Genomic DNA, 20,394 nt, shown 5'->3' with positions numbered 1-20,394 from the left:
TCAACTGCAGAAGCCTTTAACTCCAGAGGGGTCACAGGTATCTTAGTGGCCTCCCTCGCTGGCCCACTTCTCACATGTTCGGTTTTCAAGATTCAAGATTCAAAAAACTGTATTAATCCCAGAGGGAAATTGTTTTGCCTCATTACAGTTGTTCTCAACACTGACAGAAAGAAAAGGAACCAGAACCAGAGAAGATCCACACCAACATAAATACAGAATAACATCATTACAGAAAACTCAACCCATCCTGACAGACAGCTCACAAACGGGGTAAAGGTAGGAAGTGTCTTGGTGAGGGTGGCGTGATTAAAGTCATCCCACAGCCAGCAGTTCAATATCTGGGCTGCATACACGCTCGTTCACAGTTACATGACCAGGATGGCGCCACCTGTTAATGAGAACATCACCCCCCCCCCCCCCCCCCTCCCCTCTCGCCTCCTGTCCCAGCGCACGGTGCTGAAACCGTCTATATTAACACTGGAGTCAGGAACACCATCATGCAGCCATGTCTCTGTGAAACACATCAAACTACACTCTGTAAAGATTTTCTCCATCCTCACCAGAGCTGTCAGTTCGTCCATCTTATTGTCCAGTAATCTCACATCGATCATAATCAGAGAGGGGAGATGAGGTTTGAATCTTCTCACCTTCTCTCTGTGAGAAGAGAGAAGGTTGCTTGGAGTGTCCCAGGATACTGACTCCAGCAACTTCCATATGCAGTATTTATGGAGTATTTATGCTGCAATCCTTGAAACACAGTCACTGCAAGGAGGTGATCTCCATCTAGTGTTACTTATTGTGTGACTTCTAAAACCAACTGCACCAGTCATGTTTTAATAAATGGTTACTTATTTATGCAGGCATACATTTACATTAATTCACATTTCTAGTCAGTCATAGTTTCTAGTCTAGTCATAATCAGTCAAATTCACCAAAGAAATATTGTGACATTAATGTAGGATTTTCTGAGGTATGTGTGTCTGATTTTTAGTTCCCTTCCAGAAGCCATTCTCCTAAAAATTGACCACACAGACTACTAAGTATGAAGAGTTTAATTTAATGTATTCAGATCTACAACAGCTTCATGAAATAAATTAAGCTGTTTTTGTGTCTCCTAAAATATTAACGTTCTAAAAAACTGTATATGTACAACTGTGTTAACATGACTGTTAAAGCAGGAGGTGCAGAGCAGCCAGGTCTTTGAATTCACCAACAACCAAACAAACAGGAACCTGAGTAAAAAAACGAGACAGGACACGATGGACAGCGGGGGCAACTGATCCTAGCAGCCAATGATGCCAAGCTCAAAGCACACAGAAAAATCACCCCCCCCCCCTCCCAAATGAAGCTTCATCTTCATGCTCTCCACCCGGTGAAATGCAATATGACGTTTTTAGGCCACAGATGATGTCGAATGCTTCAAAAACGCTGAAGATCCTCAGTCGTCCAGGTGAGTGTCTCCACCACCGCTAGCAGCAGCCCCCATGACGCTAGGCAGCAGCCCCCATGACATGTTTCTTCGTCTAAATTATTTTAGACAAACAAATGACAAATCCATAAATATTTACGTTCCAATAATCCAATAATCCACCACAAATTCATAAAATTCTTAATAAAACTAATTTATACCCCACATTGAAATAAATGATCTTAACTTTGCTTTTAAAGAAAAATCCTCCCTCCTCCTCACCGTTTGGCACCTGGTGCCTTCCAGAACCTTCAAATTATGTGCAGACCCACTGAGAACTGTTTCTATTAAACAACAATATAACTCATGATTTGTATTTTTCAACTGTCTTGGAGCGTAACAGCACGACATCATCACTGAAAATAAATCACAATATGTGGGTTTGTTGTCGTAGTAGTTTGCGTAGTTGCTGTCATCACCGCTTTTGTTTCCAGCTAGGAAGAGAAGCTGTTGTCAAATGTGGGGACACTTTCAGCTCATCAGCCCTGATAAGATAGGTGTCTTATTACTTCTTGGTTTTAATGGACACCTGACACTGTCAGTACGGCCAGTACAACAGTCTTCATATATACATGATGAATTATGCAGCATTACAGTGATGGATCTAACATTTGTTTCTTTTCATATTGCTCTTTACACGGGTCCAGTGCTTTCTGTGTCCTCAGCAATTGGCTCATAACAATAATCCGTCATCAGTGCTGAGGCACTTCGGAGACAAGCATGGGAGAATGTAGAGAAACACAAGTAATGGTAGGCAACATTAATTCATACGTTGTTCCACAGTGATTTATTAAACACGTTACACAAATGCCATCTAGACAGGTTTTAAAAGAGATGGTGGAGGACAAATATGAGGAGGAGGAGACCAAGGCTCAACTGCAGAGCCTGACCTTATTAATATGGATGCATATCTTACAGTTACTTGTCATTATGTGTGTGTCAATGCAAAGCTGGTCACAGTACTTGTAGGAGAGCTGCCATTCCCTAAAGACCACACTGCTGAAAACATTGCAGCTCCTAAGATCTCACTCATGGTGGAGGAGAATTGAGGGAAAGGTTAAATGCCACTGTCAGAAATTTAGTAATAAGGCATGCTGTGTGCATTACAACTAAATTTAGTGGTGAAAAAAATCACTAATCTGGACCAAAAAATGTATGTACATCATTCACACCAACCCCAGTTACACATAATTAAGACATGTTTCTGCTGTCTCTTACTTCAAGACTAATTGTCACTGAAACAAAGCTTTGACTGAATGAACCCATTTTTGAGACAGTTGATGTGAAGTGGTTCATTACTGGTTCCTTGCTTCATTTGCTCATCACTACTATGTATTTTCTTAATCGTATTAATATTACAGTACAATGAATTGTTAGTGGGTTCGGTGCCTGAGAGCTGTCGATAAGTTCTCATCTGTTGTACTTCAGGTAAGAACTAAATGAAAGACTCCCGACAGCAGATGCTAACGGCTAGAATGGCAGCACTGATTTACATGTACAAGTAGGAGCAGTTTAATTTGTAATTAACCAAAGGATTAATCAGCTAATCAAAAATAAAAGATTAAATCAGTCGCACAAAAATAGAATCATTAGGTGCAGACTTATTAAACTAAAGTCTTACACACCCAGGACCACACTCAATGTTAGGGTTAGGAAAATGAATATAAGTGTGAGTTTCTTTACTCAGCAAGAATCTCTGAACAGAGAGACACTGAACCAAACCACAGCCTAAACCCAGGGTACAGAAGTTTATTAAATGTGATGTTGAAGGTGTGGATGTGGATCAGTTTGTTAGAGGAGACTCTGTAGAAGGACAGAGTCCCAGCAGGACAGTCCACATACACTGCTACTCTGTGAGAGACCGAGGATTGTATGATTGTCTGTCTGTTTTTGTGCCAGACGGAATAAAAATCATCATCCGAGCAGCTCAGACACCAGGACAGGTCATTTCCTCCAAACCTGCAGGCATATCCTTTCCGTCCAATTTCTCTGAGAGTCACCGCAATATCAACCTTTCCTTTCCATTCGACCTCCCAGTAACAGCGACCAGCCAGACCGTTTTTACACAGCAGCTGACAGAAGATATCAAATCTCTCTGGATGATCAGGGTACGGCTGCCGCTCCTCCACCACCTCCACCTTCTTCTTGGTGTCCGAAATTTTAAGGTGTATGTTTGCTGTGTTTGGATCCAGTGTGAGATCACAGACAACTGGCGGAGGAAAGAACAGTTCATAAAGCAAAAGTTCATCACCAAATACACTTGATGGGTGTATTATTTATGTATTAAATTAGATTAGAGCTAGAGCATCATGTAAACCACAGATCTAATCACCTGCCAAGTCTACTTTTACCATCTGTCAACAACATTTGACACCACCTTCAATTACAAAGGAATCAATAGAGCACGGATCCCAAACTGCAGAACAATCAATAACCAAATCCAGTAAAGACCTGATTTTCATCCAGCTGACAACGACCAGAGACAAATGTCAGGGTATGAGTGACACTTTTTGTCTGTGATGTATACTGTAGACAAACTCACGCTCCACCAATGAGATCTGTCCCACTCTCAATGCTGCAACAGACAGCTGGCTGCACTAATCATAGCATTGCCAATCTCAGTGTTCAGAATCAGAGAGTGAGATTAGAAAATAAAGCCCTAAAAGGAAAAGACATTCCCTTCGACCACTGTAGCAACAAACAACAAAGATTGTTTCAGCCTTTTTCTGATTCCTACTCCAGCAACAAAAAAGTGAAAAAAAATCATTCAGTTGATTTCATCACTCTTCTCATCCCTGACTTTGCTTTACAGAATAGTCATTCGAACATATTATCCATCCTTCCCATCAGTTCTACTTCAACCTCCTCTCTACTAAATGTTTCTTACAATGCGTCTCAAATAATCATCACAGCAACCAATGAGCCTCCAGAGGCTAAATAATTAGGCAATTACAAGGAATCAATAGAGCATGGATCCCAAACAGCAGATCATCACATCAACAACTCAACCTCCTCTGTATTTAGCCAGTTATTCCAAGGAGTGTCCTAACCACGGATATATAAATCTTCATATGGAGCATGTTCACTTCTCAGCAACCACTTGATATTTGGTTTTCATGCAGCTATAGGAATCGAGTCTTCCTATGTCTGCAACAACTTTAATCCACTATCAGACTTTACACCACTGACACGCTACTGGATCAACAGGTTAAAGAGTTGAGTAATCAACTTTGATTGGATCACCGTCTGACACCACAGAACTAGACCAGGCGACTGAATATCTCGAGTCGTCATTCCGTTATACCTTAGATAATGTAGCTCCAGTTAAAAGAAAAGTCATCAGAGATAAGAAACTCGCTCCCTGGTATAACGATGACACGCACGCCTTAAAACAGACTACTCGAAAGTTAGAACGTAAATGGCGCCAAACTAAATTGTTAGTATTCCAGATAACATGGAAGGAGAGCATCCTGAACTATAAAAAAGCTCTTAGTGCAGCTAGATCAACGTATCTCTCCACTCTCATAGAAAACAACAAAAATAACCCTAGATTTATATTTAATACAGTAGCCAAATTAACTAGAAAGAAAACTACTGCAGATATCTCCACAACAACGTTGTGCAGTAGTGAGGACTTCATGAACTTTTTCAATAACAAAATTGTAAATATAAGGCAGAAAATTCAAGCTTTTAAACCAGACAATTTAGTTGACGCAGGTGACGAGCTAACCTCAGCAGATCAGTACCTGGATTACTTTACTCCTCTTGAAGAGAATGAACTAATTTCACTCATCTCTTCTGCAAAATCTTCAACCTGTACATTAGACCCTATACCGACACACTTTCTAAAACAGATAGTGCCAGAAATAATAGAACCCCTGCTGACAATCATAAATTCCTCACTCAGCTGTGGGTATGTCCCAAAGTGTTTTAAATTAGCAGTTATTAAACCGCTAATCAAGAAACCTGATCTCGACCCTTGTCAGCTGTCCAATTACAGGCCGATATCAAACCTCCCCTCTATCTCTAAGATTCTCGAAAAGATAGTAGCTGGGCAGCTATCCTCGTATCTTCATAGAAATAACATACACAAACTCTATCAGGCAGGATTTAGGCCTCATCACAGCACAGATACGGCACTTGTTAAAGTAGTAAATGACCTCCTATTGGCCTCTGATCAGGGTAGTGTCTCTATTCTTGTGCTACTCGACCTCAGTGCAGCTTTTGACACCATTGACCATAGTATTCTCCTTCACAGACTAGAAAATGTTGTTGGAATTAAGGGAACGGCCCTCTCCTGGCTTAGGTCCTATTTGACTGATCGTTATCAGTATGTAGATCTAAATGGCGATTACTCCACATGCTCTCCAGTGGAGTTTGGTGTTCCACAGGGTACAGTTTTAGGCCCCCTGCTTTTTTCCCTCTACATGCTTCCTCTGGGCAACATTATCTAAACATGGTATTAACTTTCATTGTTATGCTGACGACACACAGTTATATGTTTCATCAAAACCAGATGAGATCAAACTGCTTAATAAAGTTGAGCAATGTGTAAAGGATATACGAGACTGGATGCTAATTAACTTCCTTCTGCTAAATCCTGATAAGACAGAAGTACTAGTTATAGGATCATCTGCAGCTAGAAGCAAGATGTTAGATCACCGTAACTCTAGATGGCCTTTCTGTTACATCTAGTGCAACAGTCAAAGACCTTGGTGTGATTCTAGATTCCAGTCTTTCATTTGAAGCTCATGTAGATAATGTCACCAGGACAGCTTTCTTTCACCTCAGAAATATTGCCAAGATAAGGAATATTTTGTCACTAAATGATGCAGAAAAATTAGTCCATGCTTTCATCACCTCTAGGTTGGACTACTGTAATGCCTTACTGTCTGGCTGTTCAACCAGGTGCATAAACAAGCTTCAGTTAGTTCAGAATGCAGCAGCGAGAGTCCTCACTCGAACCAGAAGATACGATCACATCACCCCTATCTTATCTACACTTCATTGGCTCCCCGTGAAATTTCACATTGATTTTAAAATACTACTTCTGACATTTAAAGCATTAAATGGTCTTGCGCCGCAGTATCTAAGTGAACTGCTAGTGTCTTATGATCCACCACGCCTACTTCGCTCAAAGGATGCTGGCTGCCTGTCAGTACCTCGTATCCTAAAAACTACAGCTGGGGGCAGAGCTTTTTCTTACAAAGCCCCAAAGTTATGGAATAGCCTTCCAAATAGCGTTCGAGACTCAGACTCAGTCTCAGTGTTTAAGTCTAGGCTGAAAACCTACCTATTTAGTCAAGCATTTGAGTAAATAGATTTGGGAAGGACTCATGGACGTAGAGCATTATGGTGAACTGGTATGTTTAGATGCTGTCTTCCCAACTCTCACTGATCACTCAGGTTTGTTGATGGTGAAATGTTCGGTTGCTCTACATCCCAGTGAGCCCTCATCTCTGTGTTTCCTTCTGAACCTACCCTTTTAGTTAGGCTGTCATAATTAGTCCTGCCGGAGTCCCTGCTGCACTACACTAAATATACATTCACCTCAAACTTTATCTGACTGTGAATACAACTAACTGCAATCTCTCCTCTTCTCTCTCTTTCCCTCTCCCTCTCTCTTTTCCCTCTTCCTGTCTCTCTGTCGAGCTACACGTCATTCCACCCTTTGCCCTCCGGACCTGTCTGACTCGTCCTGATGCCCAACTTCTGGCTGGAGATCTCGTCGCCTGGATCCACCTTTTGCCCTTTGGGATGCGTTTGGAGACTGGATTGGTCACAAGCTACTTTGATGTCGGTCCCGGCCTCGGCGGACGTCGGAAGCTGTTTCTCGGAGGTCTCGACTCAACGCTCGACAGTCAAGGAATGGAACAAGTCTGCCTGCAATAACTAACTGGACTCCATATTAACTTAAAAGACTTTAACTGTTATACTGGACTGCCTGCTGCCTACACAGCATGTAATCACCCATATGAGGATGGGTTCCCTGTTGAGTCTGGTTCCTCTCAAGGTTTCTTCCTGTTGCCTTCTCAGGGAGTTTTTCCTTGCCACTGTCGCCCTCGGCTTGCTCATCAGGGACAATCACATTATTATGACTCATACACATTCACTGTTCATGTACTGTTCTTTGGTTGTGTAAAGCTGCTTTGTGACAATGTCAATTGTAAAAGCGCTCTACAAATAAAATTGAATTGAATTGAATTGAAAAGTTAAAGACAATTGAAGATAGAACCTAAGTTGTAATAATGCAGTCAAAGTGGAGCAACATGGAGCATCTTCAGTAAAGCAAAAATGAAAGTTCACATCATTCCCTAGCGACTCATCTCATAAAATGTGTGCTCACTGTTTGGGATAGCTCTATAATGCTCACTCTAAATGTTCAATCTGCTGTCCGGTTCGGTAATAAATTGAACGTGCTGTTTTATGAAACACTTACAGTTTCTCAGACCTGGTGTTGTCCTCTGGTCTCCATCATTATCCACCCTGGAGGAACAACACAGTCATAAAGAATAGTATATTCATCACAAATATGTGCTTTCATTAATATTTTATATTTAGTTTCCTTTCATAGTCAGATGAACTCAGTTTCCCACAATCCTCCATTGACCCCCTCTATTCGTGAACTACACCCAGGGACTCATCAGTTATCCAGAATCCAGTTAATCCAGCTTTGTCAAGCAGTTCTTACACTTCAAGCTGTGACCCCCTTTTTCTACCACAGAGTTTTATTTATTTAGTTTTATTTCCAGATGTTCCACCTTGTTCATTTCTGTGAAAATCACTCAATTAGAAGAGAAATTGAGTGTAACCCTGCTTGTGATTGGCTGAACACACCTGATCCACGTAGATCAGGGATAGTTGGAAAAGAGCCTAATACATAGATCCTATTTTCCATGTAGTACATTCAACTTGGGCTATTACCAACATTGTTGAAATGTTAGGATTGACCTAACAGGCTAAGCTTTTGTGTGTTCATACCTTAGAGTGTTCAGCTTCCAGCTTGGATCCTCTAGTCCAACAATGAGCAGCTTTACTCCTGGGCTCTGAAGGTTGTTATTACTCAGGTCCAGCTCTCTCAGATGGTAGGGATTGGAGCTCAGAGCTGAGGCAAGAGAAGCACAGCCTTCCTCTGTGATCAGACAATCTGACAGCCTACAACACACACAGTAAAGCCTTATGGATGTGGAAACAGGAAATTCTCCTACAAATCTGCGGAACATCTCAATTCTATGTGACTAGATTCTGTCTATATGTAGTTAACATGGACTAGAATCCTCCAGAAAGATACTTGATTCAGCAGAAAATTTTAAATAATAGAACAAGTGACCCAGAAATGGAAGATCACATCTAATATTTTGTTGCACAACCATTCACTGCACCTAAAATGCCAAGACTGGTCCACTGGTCCAGGTTTGCACCATTCTTCTTGAGCAAATTGCTATCTTGATTAACTTTAGTTTAATAGAATTCATAGGACAGTCCCATGTTTAATTGTAATAGTTGTTTGTATGTTTACCTGTGTTTTGGATTACTATCATGTTGAGGGACTCATGACCTGCACCTGAGACTGAGCCTTCTGACACTGGACAGTACATTTTGCTCTAAAATTCCTTGTAATGTAATGTGACCTGCACAGATTCAACACCACAAAACATTACTGAGCCACCTTATTGGAGGTATATTACTATATACTATATATATTACTTATATACTTCATTTGACTTGTAAAACAGCTCCAGTTTTTTTTTTATTCTTCATTTCAGGAAACTGCAGACTTTTGTATTTTATTTTTTTAGTGAGGACCAGTGGAGCCTCAGTTGAAAAGTGACCAATTGGGCAATCAGCAACTGATGTCATTTGACTTTGCACTCGAGCTTTTATCACTTAAGAAATTTTCCTTTGCTCTTTATCTACCATCATGCTATCATCTTCAATTTGGGGTACCTCTTACAGCCACTTTCAAGGCTGTTTGCTGCAGTTCCTCAGCCCTGTAATGTAATAATTTCTGCAACCTTAGTGACATGAATGTTAAGCTGCTTTTGTATAATCCTAAAGTCTTATTTTCTTTGTGATCTCAGACAACTCTCTCCTTTGCTGTCTCTGGTCCACGTTCAGTGTAGTGCACACATTGAAACCAAACAGCAGAATGACTACTACTAAGTTACTGGTTACAAGAATGTGGTGATAATTACAGAGGAAATTGAGTTTGAAATATCACTATAAACCAATTGTCTATTTTTTTTCAATGGGTACCTTTTTTTCTGTCAATGCTATTTTCATTTGTTGCATTATTTAAATGTTAAATAATACATGAAATGTTAACCTCCATAAAACTGCATGTAAAGTAGTATCTAACAGTTATTTGCTTAAAAGGAAAGTTGTATCCTCACCTGAGAGTTTCTAGTGTACAGTGTGGACTTTTTAGTCCATCAGACAGCAGCTTCACGCCTGAGTCCTGCAGGTAGTTGCAACTAAGATCCAGTTCTGTCAGACAAGAGGACTGGGAGCTGAGAACTAAGGACAGAGCTTTACAGCTTCTTTCTGTCAAGTTACAATCACGGAGCCTGAGGAAGAATCAGTGATGAACAACATAATATTTGAGTGTTCTCATTAATACTAAATTAAATACATATAATTTGTACATGTAGTTATCCATCCACCTACAGAACTTTCTTGGAGACTTTGACCACTGGCAGCAGCCTCAGAAGAGCCTCCTCTGAAGCAGAGTATTTCTTCAGGTCAAACACGTCCAGATCTTTTTCTGATGACAGTAAGATGAAGACCAGAGCTGACCACTGAGCAGGAGACAGTTGATTTGTGGAGAGACTTCCTGATCTCAGGTACTGTTGGATCTTCTCCACTAGAGAACCATCATTCAATTCATTCAGACAGTGGAACAGGTTGATGCTTTTCTCTACAGACAGATTGTTCTTGATCTTTTCATTGATGAATCTAATTATTTCCTGTTTGGTTTCTGAGTTACTTCCTGTATGTTTCATGAATCCTCGCAGAAGAGTCTGATTGGTCTCCAGTAAAAAGCCCAAGAGGAATCGAAGAAGAAGGTCAAGGTGTCCATTTGGACTCTGTAAAGCCTTGTCCACAGCACTCTGGTAGAGTTGAGTTCTTTTAGGTTTGTCTTTGAATACTTTAGATAACCGGTGTTGTAATTGTTCTTCTTCTGACATCAGATTGACTCCAGAGTTGATGAAGGTCAGATGGACATGAAGAGCAGCCAGAAACTCCTGAACACTCAGATGGACGAAGCAGAACACCTTGTCCTGGTACAGTCCACTCTCCTCTTTAAAGATCTGTGTGAACACTCCTGAGTACACTGAGGCTGCTCTTATATCGATGCCACACTCTGTCAGGTCGGATTCATAGAAGATCAGGTTTCCTTTCTGCAGCTGCTCAAAAGCTACTTTTCCCAGAGACTCCATCATCTTCCTGCTCTTTTTATTCCAGTGTGGATCTGTCCCAGCTCCTCCATCATACTTGATGTTCTTCAGTTTGGACTGAACCACCAGGAAGTGGATGTACATCTCAGTCAGGGTCTTGGGCAGCTTTAGATCCTCTTTGGTTTTCAACACATCCTCCAGAACTGTAGCAGTGATCCAGCAGAAGACTGGGATGTGACACATGATGTGGAGGCTTCGTGATGTCTTGATGTGGGAGATGATTCTTCTGGCCTGCTCCTCATCTCTGACCCTCTTCCTGAAGTACTCCTCCTTCTGTGGGTCAGTGAACCCTCTGACCTCTGTCACCATGTCAACACACTCAGGAGGGATCTGATTGGCTGCTGCAGGTCGTGTGGTTATCCAGAGGCGAGCAGAGGGAAGCAGGTTCCCCCTGATCAGGTTTGTCAGCAGCACATCCACTGAGGTGGACTCTGTAACATCAGTCAGGACCTGATTGTTGTGGAAGTCCAGAGGAAGTCGACACTCATCCAGACCGTCCAAGATGAACACAACCTGGAACTCTTCAAACCTGCAGATTCCTGCTTCTTTGGTTTCAGTAAAGAAGTGATGAACAAGTTCCACCAAGCTGAACTTTTTCTCTTTCAGCACATTCAGCTCTCTGAAGGTCAATGGAAATGTGAACTGTATGTCCTGGTTGACTTTGTCTTCAGCCCAGTCCAGAGTGAACTTCTGTGTTAAGACTGTTTTCCCAATGCCAGCCACTCCCTTTGTCATCACTGTTCTGATTGGTTCCTCTCTTCCAGGTACAGGTTTAAAGAGATCTTCTTGTCTGATGGTTGTTTCTGGTCTGTCTGGTTTCCTGGATGCTGTTTCAATCTGTCTGACCTCATGTTCATCATTGACCTCTCCAGTCCCTCCCTCTGTGATGTAGAGCTCTGTGTAGATCTGGTTCAGAAGGGTTGGGTTTCCTGCCTTAGGGATCCCCTCAAACACACATTGGAACCTCTTCTTCAGGCTTGACTTCAGTTTACACTGGCACACTGAAGCTCTATTTCCTGAGTGAGCAATATTTAAATCAATAATAGAGCTGTATTAAATGCAAACAGGTGTGTAATGCACCAATCTGGTCTTTTATGTCACAGTACTACTTCTAATACTACTACTACTACTTCAAGTCATCTGAAACACAAACTGATTAAGGTTGCTTTCACACCTACAGGATTTAGTTCGATTAAATCAGACTCAAGTTCGTTTTCCCTCTTAGTGCAGTTCGTTTTGTCCGGTGTAAACACGGCAATCGCACTCGAATGCACACCAAAACAACCGCACTGAGACCCGCAAAATGAGGTGGTCTCGATCTGGATCATCTAGCGAACTCTGGTGCGGTCCTCCTGGTGAGAACGCGTACTGAACCAAAACATGACCAAACGCTATGAATCGCATGATTTGAGGACACCAAAAACATGCTGTCTGATTAATGGAGGACAAACATGGAGACGTGAGGTGAAGTGTCTCACAGACACCTGGTCTGAAACCAGGAAACAGAGCGTCAATGCACTGGAAATAGGCTTGAAGCAAGAAAACAATAAAAAAAGGTCCCTTACTGCTTTTCAGACAGTCAGCCAGCTCCTTCTGCTTCATTCTCTTTAGGAAGTGCAATGTGATCTTCAGAAATGCCTTTCTGCATGTCCTTCTTTGATATTCATCATCATAGTCCACCATGTCCTCTTCCTCACTGTGGCTATCTGTGGAATCTGGATTCAAATCTCTTTGGAACCTCTTAAGCTCATTTTTTATAAAGCCAACAATGTTCTTTTCAAGCAGCTGGAAGAAGAACATATAAACCTATTAGATTTACATTTGTCGCACAGTAGACTAAATGTCTGATGACCTAAAGGATGAAGCATAATGAAGTCAGTAAATTGAAGTTTGTAGTAATAGGTGTTCTTGTACATCTACACACCATAAATATGGAATTAAGGTTGGTTCGATCAGTTTCGGCAGGTTCACCACTGGAAAACGCTTCCTGCCGTACTCTGTGAATCAAACATACAAAAAAGCATTTTCCAAGAGGTATTAAATTCAACTAAGTCTAAGATTTACTTTCCATACATTTAGAGCTGATTCATGCTTACTGTGGAAGGTGGAGAAAGGGCCCCTGCTTGTAATAAATTTATAATGTGCAGCACAGAGAACAATATGGACGAGACTGAGGCTGGCATGCATATGAAAACTTTAATTGTTGTAGATGGTGCTTAGAATAGCACCTTGCACCTCTAACCACAGGAAGCATGTTCTGCTCTTTACACTTTTTAATTCATATTCAATTCTTACATTTGATCAGCTGAGTGGTGTCCATCTTTGATGAAAATAGGTCGATCCATGGACCAGTCACTCTTAATGGAAACACAGCTGGGTTCAGATAAGTCCAGCCTCTGCTTATGGATCCTGATTAAAATGAAACACTGATCAATTACTTAAACTCATTATCTCAGTAGTTGTTTTGTGCAAAATACCGAGCCTAAAAGTGTTATATTGCTAATATACTGTATTTTATTCATCCATCCATCTTCTGCAGGGGCAACAGTATATTTACTGTGTATTTCCGCCATGCCAAGTTAATTGCTGTATTATTTTGTCACTTTGTTTTCTAGTCGGTTTCGCCCCTCATTCAATAAATTCCTTTTTTCTCTATTCATTTGTGTCTGGCATTTCAGTCGGGTCCCCAAAATACTAAACCCTCACTTGGTCAGTTGAGAGACAGTCCACCCAATGTCCATCCAATGTGTCCGCAACAGATGCCCAATCCACCTAAGTTGGCTCCTCTTGATGTGGAGGAACAGTGACTCTACTCTCACTCTCTAAGGGTGCACCCAGCAACCCTGCAGCGGAAACTAATTTCGACCACTTTCATCCAGGCTTTTAGTCATGAATCAGAGCTCATGACCATAGGTGAATGTTGGAACGTAGATGGACCAGTAAATCGAGAACAGATCTGTACATCGGCTGCAATGCTGCTGCTGATGCACTGATCTGTCTTTCAATCTCACACTCCATTCTTCTCTCACTCATTAACAAGGCCCAGATATACTCCTCCTCTACTCCTCTACTTGAGGCAGGATTTTTTCCTCCAACCTAGGGAGGGCTAGCCACCTTTTGCCTGTTGAGAACCATGCCTTAGACTGAAGGTCTGGGCTTGAAGATGCCAAGAGGACGACATCATCTGCAATGTGAACCAAAGTCCTGCTCCTGTCATACAGAGGCTGTAAAGCTCTTAACAGATGATTCTGGACTAGTCCCAGGACATCCACCACAGGATGCCACGAGGGACACGTTCAAATGCCTTATCCCTCAAAGCACACATAGACTGGTTGGGTGAACTCCCATGAACCTTCGAGCACCCTTTTGAGGTTATAGAGTGGGTGCAGTGTTTATTGACCAGGACAAAAACTGCATTGCTCCTCCTGAATCCAAGGTTCAACTATTGGCCAAATTCTCCTCTCCACCACTCTGGCCTAGAATTTCCCAGGGAGGCTGAGGAGTGTTATTCCCCCTGGGTAGATGAAACACACCCTCCCATCCCTTTGTGAAAAGGCACTACCACCGTGGCCTGCCATTCTAGGGCTACTGCCCCTAACTGCCACACGATGTTGACTGACTACCTCGATGACTTCAGACCAGAAGATGGAAAACCCAACCTCTGACTCCTCAGCTTCTATTTCCGCTACAGAAAGCATGTAAGTGGGGTTGAGGACAACCTCTAAACATTCCTTCCACCAGAATTTCTTCTGGTGTCCCAAGTGAAAGACTTTAAGGATGCTGTATATTGTTTACTTGGGAGAGTAAAACAAAGCATGAACTTCATGATTTGTTTAAATCGACAGTAATGAGGCATTGATGGGACCTTTGTGGTGAAGAGAGGCCCTGAAGGCAAAGGTGTCAATTCACCATTACAACTGTTCCCACTTTCACTCATGGCCATAAAATGACATCTAATATGAGTATTCAGTACGGTGTAAAGGTATCTCAGGATGAGATGCCAGTTGAACGGGTATGGGTATCTGATAAGGATGCCTACTGGACGTGCCCCCCACCACCCCTCTGGGCATGTGACTGACCAGCACCTGGGGTCAACCAAAAAAATGCTAGAAGGATTGTATTCCTAGTTAAGGTAGGAAGTCCTTCCTCCCACCACCCAAAGACATGCACATAAGGTTAATTGGTCCAAATTGCCCATAGGTGTGAATATGAATGTGAATGTCTGTCTCTATATGTCAATCTCAGGGCCCTGGGACAGCTGGGATAGGACCCAGCACTCTTGCTTAAGAGGATACGTGGTTTCACAGTACCTTAGTTTCTCTCCTCTTGTTTTAGTATTATAATCTTACTTCAGATCAGCTGAGTGGAGTTCATCTTTAAAGAAAGTAGGTTGAGGCATGGACTGGTCCCTCCTCTTGGAGCTGGTATCAGGAGAGTCTACTGTCACATTAACTCTGACAAGAAAACAAGCAATTATGAAAAGTCTGGAAACTAAACAAAACTGTCAGCATATTCTCAACATGTTACTGTTTGAAAAATAATGACCTTGTTTGAGTTTAGAGCCTTTGTACTTAGACAGTTTCACTTGTTATCATGGCTACAATTATTCTGATGATGCTCAGATCAGAAGTGATCGGAAGTGATTTATTTATTGTGATTATGTCAATCGGCAGTCACCAAAATTAACGTTGAATCAGTGTGTAATATCGGAATCCATAGTTTTCATAGTAATTCTCAGACTTTCTATCTGATTTAGTTCTTAGTGCAGATAAAGTCATTATAGTGGGTGACTTTAATATCCATGTAGATGTTGATGATAACTGCCTCAACACTGCATTTAATTCACTATTAGACTCAAAATGGAAATAAACTCACTCACTGTTTTAACCACACCCTTGATCTTATTCTGACATACGGTGTGGAAATTGATCAGTTAATAGTTTTTCCTCAAAACCCTCTTTTATCTGACCATTTCTATTATCTAATATCTAATTACATTTGAATTTACAGTACCAGACTTTACTAAACCTACAGATAAGATTCACTACAGTAGATGTTTATGTGAAAATGCAGTCGACAAATTTAAGGAACTGATTCCATCTTTTATTTCAGAGCCATGTACCAACACAGAGGAAGGCAGTTATTTCAATGTTACTCCAGCACAAGTGGACTATCTTGTTGATAGTCATGCTGCTTCACTTGGAACAATACTTGATACTGTTGCTCCTCTGAAAAAGAAACTAGTGAGTCAGAGGAAGTTAACTCCATGGTACAATTCACAAATCCGTAGCTTAAAGCAGAAATCACGTAAGTTGGAAAGGAGGTGGCGTTCCACCAATTTAGATGAATATTGCCTAGCCTGGAAAGATAGTTTAATAATATATAAAAAAGCCCTGCGTAAAGCTAGAACTTCATATTACTCCTCATTAATAGAGGCAAATAAGAACAACCCTAGGTTTCTTTTCAGCATTGTAGCCAGGCTGACAAAGAGTCATAGCTCGGTTGAGCCTAGTTTTCCCTCAACTCTCAGCAGCAATGACTTCATGAATTTCTTTACAAATAAAATCGTAACTATTAGAGAAAAAATTGATCAGATCCTCCCTGCATATAGCATGGATTGTACAACAACTCTAGATCCACGCTCGTACTTAGACTGCTTCCTCCCCGTAGATCATTCTGAATTAATTTCAGTAATTAATTCCTCTAAACCATCAACATGTCTCTTAGACCCCATCCCGACTAGACTCCTCAAGGATGTCTTACCTTTGATCAGCACGTCCATATTAGATCAGATCAATCTATCTTTACGAACAGGCTACGTACCACAGGCTTTTAAGGTTGCTGTAGTCAAGCCCCTGCTCAAAAAGCCTACTCTGGACTCAGGGGTTTTAGTGAATTATAGACCAATATCCAATCTGCCCTTTATCTCTAAAATCCTTGAAAAGGTAGTTTCTAAGCAATTGTACGACCACCTGCGTAGCAATAACTTGTATGAAGATTTCCAGTCAGGATTTAGAGTACATCATAGTACAGAAACAGCACTGGTAAAGGTTACTAATGATCTTCTACTAGCATCAGACAATGGACTACTCTCTATACTCGTCATGTTAGATCTTAGTGCTGCATTCAACACTATAGATCACAACATTTTATTACACAGACTGGAACATGTCATTGGAATCAAAGGAACAGCACTAGAGTGGTTTAAATCGTATCTATCAGATAGATTTCAGTTTGTACATTTTAATGATGAGTCTTCCCTGCACAGCAAAGTCAGCTACGGAGTTTCACAGGGATCTGTCTCAAAGTGATGCTGAAAAACTAGTCCATGCATTTGTTACTTCCAGACTGGACTATTGTAATTCATTATTAATAGGATGTCCCAATAACTCATTAAAGAGCCTCCAGTTAATCCAAAATGCTGCAGCCAGAGTTCTGACTGGAATTAGTAAGAGAGATCATATTTCTCCTACGTTAGCTTCTCTCCATTGGCTCCCTGTTAAATCCAGAATTGAATTTAAAATTCTTCTCCTAACTTATAAATCCCTTAATAATCAGGCTCCATCTTATCTTAAAGACCTCATAGTTCCATATCTTCCAAGCAGAACTCTCCGTTCTCAGGCTGCAGGTTTACTTGTGGTTCCTAGAGTTTCCAAATGTAGAATGGGAGGCAGAACCTTTAGCTACCAAGCCCCTCTCCTGTGGAACCAGCTCCCAGTTCAGGTTCGGGAGGCAGACACCCTCTCTACATTTAAGACTAGACTTAAAACTTTCCTTTTTTATAAAGTTTATAGTTAGAGATGGATCAGGTGACTCTGAACCATCTCTTAGTTCTGCTGCTATAGGTTAGTCTGCTGGGGGAACTCTACTGATACACTGAGCTCCTCTCCTCTCTCCTTTCTCCTCTATCCATTCAAATGCCACCATTGCATGTCATTAACTTTGTGTCTTCTCTCTCTTTTAGTTGTGTTTCCTCCTCTCTGTCTCCCTCTCTCTGTACTTTTCTGCAGGTATCCTCGGCCTGGAGTTGAACATCTCCAGAATCCAATTCACCTGTCCAATGTTCTTGCTGCTTGTTGTTGTTGTGCTTTCTGTTCTTTTCTCTCCTCCTCTTTCCAATCACCCCAACCAGTCGAGGCAGATGGCCGCCCACTATGAGCCTGGTTCTGCTGGAGGTTTCTCCCTCTAAAGGGAGTTTTTCCTCTCCACTGTTGCCTAAAGCTTGCTCAAATGGGATTGTTGGGTTTTCTCTATCATTTTTTGTATAATTATACTCTGTAAGGTCTTAAACCTTTAACACTGTAAAGTGCCTTGAGATAACTTCTGTTGTGAATTGGCGCTATACAAATAAAACTGAATTGAATTGAATTGTGTTGTTACTGTACCGTTGATCAGCCAGGGTGTGTCCTCCTTTGACTAAAGCAGGTTGTCTCATGGGTTGGTCATTCTTTATGGACAGAGGGCTGGATTTAGGAAGGTCTGGTCTCCTCTGGTGGAAACGGCTAAAAACAGAACATGAATTAAAAATGTACTGTGGACATCACTGTTACTAACGTTGTGTGGTCATATGTTTCGCTACAGGTTGACTGCTCACTGTGTGACATAGCTCAGATATTAAAGACATTAAATGTGTGTTATTATTTTAAGATGCTAAACTGATCATTAAAATACCGAGATTTTCAATGTGGTTAATAAATAAAAAAATGAAGAGTGAAGAATAAAATAACAGATAGAGAACAGCCATAAAACAAAAAACTCACCTTTGATCAGCAGCCTGCCGTCCATATTTTAATTCAGCCTGTTCAAACAACGACAGGAGCCCCTTAACAGACACTTTGGCTGAACTAGAAGCTGGTCTGTGCTCCTGGTCTTCGCTTTAAACAAAACACACAGTTTCCAGTGTGAATAATGATGGTACAGTGATGTTTGGAGAAGACTCACGGACAGAGATCCTCATCTCACCTCTGAGCTTGGGTCTGGCTTTCATGGTCCCCACCCAGAGTGGATTTAGAGAGAGGGACTCCCTCCTCTCTGTCCTCACACTGATCCATAGCAGAGTCCAGAGCTTCACACAAACACATTGTTATTGAAGAATTTGTAAATGAGTCCTTGTTTTTAAAATGCTCCTGTTGAACCCAGAATCAGTTGCTTACATACAGAACTGTGGTCAACAGGTTTAACTGTTAAATCAGTCTCTGTTCCTCATCTCAACAAATGTCTCTCTACCTCTCTACCAATTTCTAACAATTGGTGCAGCTCCTATTATTATTTACATTTACATTTAGTCATTTAGCAGACGCTTTTATCCAAAGCGACTTACAAGTGATTATTACATTAACTGTTTTAATAACTATTATATTACCTATTAATTATTAATGTATTAACTTAAATAACCATTATGTTAACCATTCATAACTATTAAAAACTATTATATTAACTATTAACTTTCTCTCATAGTTCCTCTGTTCCCATAGTTGCTGCTGGATTAGATTTTACAGATGTACCTAATAAAGTGTCCAGTGACTGTAGAAACACGCAGTACACATTAACCACACATTAATCTGTATCAAAAGTAGAACAACAGTCAAAAGGAAATGAAGAATAATCATTTATATAATAATCAGCTGTGTTACCTTTTGATGTGGAAATAATCAGTGAAGCAAAAATTATTCAGCAGTTTCAGCCAAAGGAAAAACGTAATTCTCAGCGAGTCTCCACATATCCGTGTTTAATCTTAAGAGTTCTTAAAGGAAATATGGTAACAGCTGTGACCTGTGGAGTGAAGAACTTTGAACACATCAGGTCAAACATTAACAGCATAAACCTTCTCAGACCATAAAGTTGGTGTGATTCAGTTTGAGATGGAGTCCACAATGTTGAGAAACGTTTCTGTAGAGGCCCAAGATTTTACATTTTTACTTTAACAGAAATTAAAGTTTGACCCTGTGTTTACTCCATAATAAATTCAAAATACCAGGTCAGCAGCTATGTCTCACAAGCTCCCATGTAGATCCAACTGTTCTCATCATTCTACCTCTTCTGAAAATTATAACTTTGTCAGATATAAGATGAATTTATTTTATAGAAACTGATGTGTGAAGGCACGAATGTCTGAATGTTATATATGTATGAATGTCATTTTATAGTTTAAAAGTGAAGAATGAAGACTGGCCAGAAGCCAAAAAAAGCAGAGCCCAACAGGAAATGAAGGCAATTCTTCATTTAACACAGATTTTTGATTCTGAAAATTAATAATAAAATAAAATACTAATTATAATATAATATAATAATATTATATTATTATAATATTAATAAGAAGTTTGGTATCAGTTGATCTAGAAATAAATAAATGTAGCAGTGTTTCCCTTTGTCCCATCGTGCTGCAGATCTGTTCTCTACAGCTCAGGTTGGTCACTGTGGTCAGGATCATCACCAACCCGTGAATCATTCGTTTTTCAGCTTAAAATG

The 20,394-nt window shown here is 40.8% G+C and overlaps 1 protein-coding gene across 1 annotated transcript; it reads right to left on the bottom strand.

The window, feature by feature from the left end:
- Window positions 1-2,293: 2,293 nt before the first annotated feature.
- On the bottom strand, window positions 2,294-18,987 carry LOC113149216 (protein NLRC3-like). Its single transcript, XM_026341157.1, has 12 exons — window positions 18,889-18,987; window positions 18,687-18,800; window positions 18,312-18,428; window positions 15,276-15,380; window positions 13,222-13,335; window positions 12,851-12,923; window positions 12,492-12,711; window positions 10,136-11,942; window positions 9,862-10,035; window positions 8,450-8,623; window positions 7,908-7,954; window positions 2,294-3,677 (listed from the first exon to the last, which is right to left on the bottom strand). The coding sequence occupies exons 1-12, from the start codon at window positions 18,975-18,977 to the stop codon at window positions 3,148-3,150; spliced, it is 3,564 nt and encodes a 1,187-aa protein (XP_026196942.1). The 5' UTR covers window positions 18,978-18,987; the 3' UTR covers window positions 2,294-3,147.
- Window positions 18,988-20,394: the final 1,407 nt, after the last annotated feature.

Source organism: Anabas testudineus, chromosome 24 (genome assembly GCF_900324465.2).
Source record: "Anabas testudineus chromosome 24, fAnaTes1.2, whole genome shotgun sequence".
In the NCBI taxonomy this organism is placed as follows: domain Eukaryota; kingdom Metazoa; phylum Chordata; class Actinopteri; order Anabantiformes; family Anabantidae; genus Anabas; species Anabas testudineus.
The sequence above is the reverse complement of the archived record's forward strand: the minus strand, read 5'-3'. Positions and strand labels throughout refer to the sequence as shown.